Below are 9,258 nucleotides of genomic sequence, written 5' to 3' on the forward strand. Positions count from 1 at the left end.
ATCCATCCATCCATCCAATCATCTATCCAATCATCCATCCATCCATCCATCCATCCATCCAATCTATCATCTATCCAATCCATCCATCCAATCTATCATCTATCCAATCCATCCATCCATCCATCCAATTCTGATATGTATATTCATATTATAGAAAATATGGCATTAAAAATGTAATATTATATATATTCATTAAATATTTGTATTAATGAAATTATTTTTAAATATGTATAATTGTACACATTCATTCTGAATTCCCAACTACTTAAGTGGTCAGATTAAAAATAAAAAGACCCTTTCTTGTCTTTGTCTGTCTGTCACATTTGTTATATATTTATATTTACATATTTCATATGATGATGTCTATTTTATAGTCTGTCTTTTTTTTTAAATGCTATTTTACTCTTTAATATATACTTTACAAATACCATGTAGTAAAAAAGTACTGATTTTATTAAAATCACTTTTTAATTTAATTTAATTGATTTATAATATTTCCACAATATTTTTATATCACAATTTGGTTGTGCACTTTCCTTAAACAACTGACTATACCATTATAATTTAAAATTAATAGGGCACTTCAGCATTTAAATGTTTACAAAAGTGTTATAATAATATTTTGTGGCTTTTGTCAGAACATCCTCAGTTATTTCTGAAAGAAAACCAGCCGTTTCTTGAAGGAGTGGAAAGTCCCTTGTAGCAGAAGTGACTTTGTGAACTTATTTACAATGCTTTATTTTATTTTTTATTTTTTTATATTTATTTTATTAAAAATAATTCATTCAAAAATAATTTGAATAAAATAGTAATAAATATATTATAATAAAATAATACAAATATTTCACAATATTTTCATGTCACATTGTGGTTGTGCACAAGTGTTGTCTTTATTAGTATATTGTAGTCATTAAACAATAGTTACACCATCACAATTTTAAAATAAGTAATTAAGTAAACGGACCAACTTCATGAGCCTCATCCTGGGACTGAAGTTCATGTGTATGACACTTGTTTGCGTTTTAATAAAATAAAATAAATGTATGATATATTTAAACATGTGTGTGTAATTATATTAATTAATTGTAAATGATTATTTATTGTATTTAAAAACATGCAAACGCACGAATATGTTATTATGTTTTATGATACTGTATTAGCCTGGATCGATTCGGATTCTACATAAATCATTTGAGTTGTATGAGAATCTAAGTTCGGACATGTTAGAGATATAAAGTTTTCTGTAGTGCCGGAATGCCGCCCACTCGCTTCCATTCATACAGTCCAGCAACAGTTGTCATGACGTCCTTGAGGGACGGGCGCACGCGGCGCACTTATAAGACGGCACCGGTCTCCACCGCATTTTACTCGCGTCTGCCTGGATTTTACGCACGCATGAAGAAGCCCAGCGTCGGTCGGCGACTTCAGCGGAGACTATACGAAGCTCTGGGACATTCGTATTCTTGTATTCTCTTTCAGAACCCGAGCATTACCAAAAGCGCCACCAAAATGACGGGCTCCGAGATCTCCCACGTCCTGAAGGAAGGCGAGCTGGAGAAGAGGAGCGACAACCTCCTCCAGCTCTGGAAGAGGAAGACCTGCGTCCTCACCACGGACAGCCTGAACATCTACGCGGACAACCAGAAGAAGAACAAGAGCAAAGAGCTCAAGCTGCAGTCCATCAAGAAGGTGGACTGTGTGGAGCGCACTGGGAAGTTCGTGTACTTCACGATCGTTACTACAGACAATAAGGAGATTGACTTCAGGTGCCCGGGCGAGGAGAACTGCTGGAATGCCGTGATCACAATGGCTCTGATTGACTTTCAGAACAGAAAAGCCATTCAGGACTTTAAAACACAACAGGAATCGGAGAACACTTCTCTGGGACAGCAGGAGAGATGCAAGGCTAGAGCACCTTGAGATGTTTCCGATCCAAGCCATACATGGTGAGAAATCAACTAGCTTCTATTGAAATGTGGATATTTGTTGAACAAAGACTGTAAATGAGATGTTTTCGAGTACTTGTTTGGCATAATTGGTGTGGTTTAGACCATTCATTTATAGAGGTTGGTTACGGATGGATAGTATTATTTATGGAAGGAAACCTGAATTGCTGAATTCTCCTTTTTTGATTCATTTAGAGATACAGCGAACTGAATCTTGAAGCTTGGACCAAAGCATGTCGGCATGACTGAAAGGAGCCCATGTGCTCAGAGTCTGGACTGTCGTTGAGCTGGTCCGTGAAGGTCTTCGGAATAAACCTGCAATGATTTCAACAAGCAAAACCCTCAGAAACCCTCAAGACTGAATCCTTGAACTTTCTTAAGCGCCTCCATAAGGCTTCGGATATGTACATGTAAATGTATCTATTTATTTTTTACACAAAGGAATGCTGCAAATACCAATGTCGTATTAAGTTATTTCATGATGTATGTATTTATTTAAATAAATGTGCATAAAACCGAGTTTGTATTTGGACTTCATTTATGATTAATGGATTTATTAAAAATCAGTTTTGAATTTAATTGACTCATAATATTTCGCAATGTTTTCAGGTGACAGTTCGGTTGTGCGCTTTCCTTAAACAGTTGGTTATACCGTCATAATTGAAAAATAATACTGTATTTCAGCATTTACATGCTTACAAAAGTTATGTTGTGGCTTAAGTCAGAACATCCTCATTTCTGAGGAGTAAAAGTATCTTGTAGTGGATTTTTAAAATTATTTTTACATTTTATTTATTTAAAATAAATTATTCATTAAAATTATTTATAATATTTTACAATATTTTCAAGTCATAATGTGGATGTGCACTAGTTTTGTAGTCCTTAAACAATAGTTACATAATAATAATAATAATAATAATAATAAACAGCATTTCAGCATTTGTTTCCAGATGTTTTACTAGCTGTTACAATGATCATTTTATTTTGTGGTTTTGTCACAACCCCTTCAGTTATTTCTGAAAGAACCCCAGGCGTTTCTTGAAGGAGTGGAAAGTCCCTTGTAGTAGAAGTGACTTGTTCATTCAGAAATGTGGCGTCATTGTGCGTCAGATAAAAACTCAATAGACCTGTTGTATAGCTATAGCTATATGCGTGTGTTGTGAGCCACACCCGCTGAAAACGTTTATTACATGCTAACATTTTCATGACAAAATCCTTCAAAACTAACACAAGAGCTGGATGGTGTTCCTTCGGGTTCTTTTAATGCTTTATTGCGGCTGTAATCTTCACATTTGCCCTTATGAACAGGTGTAGGCATAGATACGATTATAAAATGTGTGATCCACCCAAACTACAATAAACGCCGGCGTCTTATCAATAAGTCATGTGATAACAAGCTCATCATTACATGTTATAAACGTGTGTCATTGGTTCAAACAGCATTAAAACTTCTACAATTTTTCTATACCCAAATGATGTTTCGTATTAGTTATAATGCATTCAAGGGTCAAAACAACTAATAATATGGGCTTTGGTTATGTAGACCTAGCAGTGCATGTTTCTTTGTTGAAGTGTCACTAGAGTAAGTGAGAAAACCAGAGCTCTCTGTGGAATTACGCAGCTTTACAGATCATCGAGGCTCGGCTTTGAAGTCGTATCCAGCTACTACACGGATCAAAGAGACACGCTGATCTGAGGAGCAGCATCCAGTCAAGAAATATGTCTGGCTAATTTGCCCCCTCAGCTATGGGCTCCTGACAGACTCGGAGGCTCAGGTTCACTTTGTATTCTCTCGCGGGGGCCTGGAGGTCTGGATGTGTTGTGTGCGGATATCTGGATGGAGACCACAAACCCTGCATATGTCATGGCTATTTAAAGTGTATCGTCTTATTGAGTTTTATTGTTTTCGAGTCACTTTCGAAGGATGAAAGCAGCATTAATGACATAACACAAGACGTTTTTGTTTCTTATGCCATGCGTTTTGAAGCAAACCTTTACATTTTTGGCACTGACACAACTATGGTTTTTAGTTATAGCGGTTGAAATGACTTAAAGGTCTAATTTATTATGAAATATAAACCCATTGATTACAGATTAGGCTAAATCACTTCTAAACCAGACCAATACTGTATATATAATTTATATGGTTTAATTAAAAAAGGTGCAAAGGCTGTGATATACTGTGAATATAATCACAGCTAAACAGCATTAAGCTACAATTCCATTAACACACAGCCCGGCCTCGAGTCTCTTACTGCTTTTACTATTTAGGGCACAAATTTTAATTGAAATGTTTTTCATAGACATTCCATTAAAACAAAACTAAATTTAAGACATTTTGATGTATGAAGTTTATTAAAAGATATTTAGGGCACACATTTCTATTGAAATGTTCTTGTGTACTTAATAAAAAAATACAAATTTTGGACTATTTTTCATATTTATTTATTTATTTATTTAAACCTAGGATTACTTCATTTAAAAAATATTCAGGACATTTTTCTGTAGTATATTTAGGAAGATTAGAACAAATTTGTTTTATTAAGTATTTAATAAAGTGTATTTAGTCAAATATATTTAGGACACAAAATTGAAATTAATTTAAAATCCATTTAAATGTTTATTATTATTATTAGTAGTAGTAGTATTTCATAAGCATTTTAACATAAAATACATATTTTGGAGAAATTTTTTAATATAAAAAAGGAATATAATTTAATTAAAAAATATTCAGAACACATATTTGTACTTTATTTATTTACTAATTTATTTAATTTTGTTTATTTAATTACTGACTACTGTTGTACTAATGTACATACTAACAATTTACTATATATATATATATAGTATATATTATACAGAGACACAATGGTCTGTGTCTCAAACAAACACTTTTGAACATCAAACTTCACAGTCATGCAGGTGGAACCGGAGAGTGTTGTATACTTATGGTTGGGTTTACAGCAAGAAATGTATCTTTCGTCTCATATCTAAAAGATAAGCTACACCCACCAGTCACTTGTTTGATCTTAAAATTTTACTCATTACTGCAGTCCAAAGTCATTGTTTAGTGCTCAATCATATGACGACTCGCTGATTCTTGAGAAAACGTTACCTGCCTTTAGTTTGGACCATACCGACATTTTCCCTTTGCAATTAATCAAAGATGGTCGCTAGAAAGTTTTAACACAAGTGCACCATCTCATTTGTGCTTCTCTTTATTTAGTTACAAAATTATGACATTATTACTCTGTTATCTTTACAACTTCTCTTCAGAGCATGACTCAATTCATTCTTCAGTTAGATTAAAATAAATATACCGTTGTTTTGGCAACAGTTTTTCATTTAGGAGCCCACTTGTATGATATAGTCAATATTTACCATATTTGAAAAATTTTTGGTGTTTCGGACGTATATGGTCAAATTATTTTGGGGGGAATTTGCCCTCACAGTCAGGTGAGCCCTCACCTGAGTCATACCTCTCATTCGTCACCTGTGACCGCACGAGTAAAAAAGAGCCAATCAGAGACCCGATGAAAGAATGTAACTCCTAAAGTGGCATTCAATTGCGCTCGCAAAAGGAGTCAGTCATCTATTGTACAGTAGAAGTGAAATGTATGTGTGTATAGAGGTATTGTGTCCGTTTACATGTAATGCATCCTGTCCGTTTTTTTTTAGCAGCGCTTCAATTCTTTGTGGGCGTACATCTCTGTGCTGAAATAACCTGAATGTTTGGCTTCAGGCATTCGAAACATTTAAAGCCACACTCAGATGCCGCCTGATAATTAAATTCGGTTTGACAAAGACTTGACAAGTTCCTTCCTGTGAGATCAAATTTCAAGGAAATCAGGATAGAGCCACATCCTGTCATATAAATGTTATTATAAAAGTGGTCAACTTGAGCGTTTTTTTTTTCTTTCCAGAATTGTTTTTTTTTTTCTCACACAAATCTTTACCAAAAGTAGTTTTTATATTTTATATAGATTTCTTATATTTTAGTATTTTTAACATTTAAATTTTTTTGGTCACACTATATATATTATATATACACATACATACATACACACACACATACATATATATATATACATACACATACATATATATATATTATACACATACACACATACATATACACACACACGCACAAAGAAAAACAAGTAGATAGAATAGAAAAAATAGAAAGCTAGTGCCTGAATTACGAAAAACCCACCCGAATTCCGCCCTGAAATAAATTTTGACAAATCTGATTTTATATTGAATTTCAAACCATACATATAGCTTAAGTTATATTTTAGGGAGACTCTCTCCGATGTGTCTGAAAATGTGGTCATTTTTAATAACATCTGTTATAAATCTACAGCATAAATGTATCATATTCTGCAGCTGTCTAGAAAGCCACGGAGAGAGAATGAGACCGAAAAAGTAAAACAATCTCTCCGAGGTAAAATTACATACATTTGCACTTTTACCGCCTAGCATAAGTTCTTTGAGAAAGGCATTACGGCTCTGGGTGGAAAGTCCCTGGCACAAGCTTTTTCAATATGTTTGACCTCTCATTACTCATTCACATCTCTCCAGCAGCAGTTCGGTGTCCTGCTTTCTGTAAATTAAATAAAGCAAACCTTAAACACGGTGTCTTGGGTGTTACCTAGTCAGGGAAAACCCCTGATCAATTTTATGGGATATAATGACTCAAATAATCATGGTTTTGATGACTGACGATGACTCTAGTCTTGTTCTTCTAGAGAAAATGCAATGATATTGCAGAAAATGGGTCGGTTGTGCACAGATTTTGGTGATGTATTATTACCTGGGGCAGTAATAGTCTATTTCGCAGACGAATGCACATGTGCTCGCACCCACACGCAATCAGCAAGCAAGCCACTACCTCATTTCCTCTTCCGACACTTTGTCCTGTTCTGTGGTTGGGAATGTCATGCACCTGTGCTAGGAGCAGCTGTGCCTTTTCTTATGAATGCATGATTTATGTTGCCACTGTTTAACTTGGGCTCGGCTGGGTAGTAACAGTGAAAGCGTAGGAGGAATTTGCACATTACGGGTCCAGCCGCAGAGGATGTGCTCCATTGTATCCGAGATACAATAGCCCGTCTATTTATGTCTATTCTTTTGCGGAATGAATGTGCACGAAAATGAATGAAGGTCTGGGCAGGTTGGTAAATTGAAATGTCAAGTGATCCTGGATCTGTAAATCAATAGATATGATCTTAAGAGCTATCAAATACAGTTCAGATGCAAGTTTAGGATTATACAATGTCTCTTTTCCACATGGCTATCTGTGAAGCTCCCCAAAGAGACTGTAATGGGATGTTTGGCGCAGTTCTGTTGTTACAATCACTGTAGTTTGCAGACAATGAAATTCCTCCTATGGGAGAGTTTTCAAGAACAGACTGTTATTTGATATAAGAGTCTGCATGGGAAACAGAAAAGGTATCCTTCCCCATGGTTAATAGTAAAATCAACCCGGAAAAATCAAGCATTTTATGAGTTCATATTCCACCCAGATTCAATGGAATCCAGGACAACACAATTGGAAGACCTTTTCTGGTGAACCTGAAGGTGTCTGAAAGGAATGGAGGAAAAGCTAAAAATCTGTTGATACTGTCAAATTTTAGGATCAAACACAAAATTGCTTACTTAATTGCTCTCCACGTGAGTAGATTCAGACAGCAGGTTCTCACAACTCTAACTTAAAGATGAAAGAGTCTGTGTGCGCAAAACAGGAACTGTTATAACTGAAATTTAAATACCTATAAGAATACTTGCATTCTAAATGTACCGTTTGCTTTCCTTAAACACTATGTACTATGTCTAGTGCAACTTGAGCTCCACTGTCCTGCAGAGTTTATCTCCAGCCCTGATCAAGTTTACCTGCCTGTAACTTTCTAGTAATCCTGAAGGTCTTGATTAACTTGTTCAGGTGTGTTTGATTAGGGTGGGAGCTAAACTCTGCAGGACTGTGGACTTTGAGGGTCAAAGTAACCCAAAGACACCCTGGCCTAGTGGATTACCCTGTAAGGGTAGTGTTGTCTCAAATGGAACAATTAACTTTTTTCTAGAGAGATGCATTCACCATTTCTATTTTAAGGTAATGATGTTTCAAACACTTGTGGTGTGTTAGCATTAGGATTAGCATTTACTGCTACATAGGGAAGGCTGCACTAATCATACTAGTACTAGTGTATTACAAACTCACTACATTTTGCAGCATGGACACAAAATTACACTGAATAGTGCAGAGCTATGTGGAACAGGATGCACTTAACGTTTTTATTCATTTCAAACCCCAACCCACCAAAAATCTAAGGTTACTAGACCACAGACTCAGATAGTGCACATACATCTACAAGATGTCTGCTAAAGATCGCTGGAAAGCATCTGCTGAGTACAAACATCTGATAGACCTCTTGAAGATGTCAGTTTTGCGTACATTCTAAATAATAAACCTCTTAAAGACATCTTATAATGGATGGGTTAAATGCAGAGCACAAATTTTGAATATGGGACACCATGCTTGGCCACACTCCATGTCACTTTTACCAGTGCACCTCAGGGGAGTGATTCCACTCAAACCAGTGACAGCCAGCATGGGAGGTGGGCACTAACAAGGATGCTAAAGACAGCAGCCTCTAGCAACAGTTGCTAGTGTACCTCTTGAGGTCAGGAGAATTATATTTTACCTGTACAGCTCTTACAAGTCAGCCTCCGTTACATTCACCCTCATCTGGGTCACGGCACCATTGCAACTGGTTCCCCTCAAACCAGCCAGCATGGGAGGTGGGTGCTAACATGGATGCTAAAGATGGCAGTCTCTAAGCATTAGTCACTAGTGTATTGGCTCTTTAGGCCAAGGGAGTGAGGTTTACCTGCATAGCTCTTACTAGGTGGCCTCTTTTAAAAATACTTGAAGAATAACATCAAGGTGCACTTTCATCCTCAGATATGTTGATAGCCAATGTCAGTTCCAGATGAGTCTATGTAGACTCCAGTCTACCATCTGGAGTCTACATTAGTTATTTCACCAGTGGCATGCATGATGGGTAGACATCTACTTGCTGGCACATTGACTCAAGCTGATCAAGTCAAATCTTCAACCTCATTCAAAAGACAGTGTTAATGAGCCAAGAGAAGCTCAGAGAGGATCCAGGAGAGGGTTGGGGATCAACTTCAACAGGCTGGGCAATGTCAGGGTCAGTCTTGCCTTTCTAACACCTCTCTGCTGCTACCAGCTCACGTCTCAGGTCTTGGAAAAAGCATAAGATTGTATTACAAACACATACAAGCACCCCCC

The 9,258-nt window shown here is 36.3% G+C and overlaps 1 protein-coding gene across 2 annotated transcripts in view; it reads left to right on the plus strand.

Annotated features, from left to right (window-relative positions):
- LOC107740560 (pleckstrin homology-like domain family A member 2) overlaps positions 1-2,465 on the plus strand; it is a 3,229-nt gene extending 764 nt beyond the window's left edge. Inside the window, exons 2-3 of one of the 2 annotated variants that reach the window (XM_016553009.1) lie at positions 1,717-1,946; positions 2,142-2,465. In XM_016553009.1, the coding sequence (XP_016408495.1) occupies positions 1,717-1,920 (204 nt within the window). In that variant the 3' untranslated portion in view covers positions 1,921-1,946; positions 2,142-2,465. Of the gene's footprint in view, positions 1-1,279; positions 1,947-2,141 lie in introns of those variants that run through there. The other variant, XM_016553008.1, reaches the window with a different exon arrangement.
- Positions 2,466-9,258: the final 6,793 nt, after the last annotated feature.

The sequence above is a fragment of the Sinocyclocheilus rhinocerous genome, unplaced genomic scaffold (assembly GCF_001515625.1).
Source record: "Sinocyclocheilus rhinocerous isolate Xijiao unplaced genomic scaffold, SAMN03320098_v1.1 scaffold2660, whole genome shotgun sequence".
NCBI classification, from domain to species: domain Eukaryota; kingdom Metazoa; phylum Chordata; class Actinopteri; order Cypriniformes; family Cyprinidae; genus Sinocyclocheilus; species Sinocyclocheilus rhinocerous.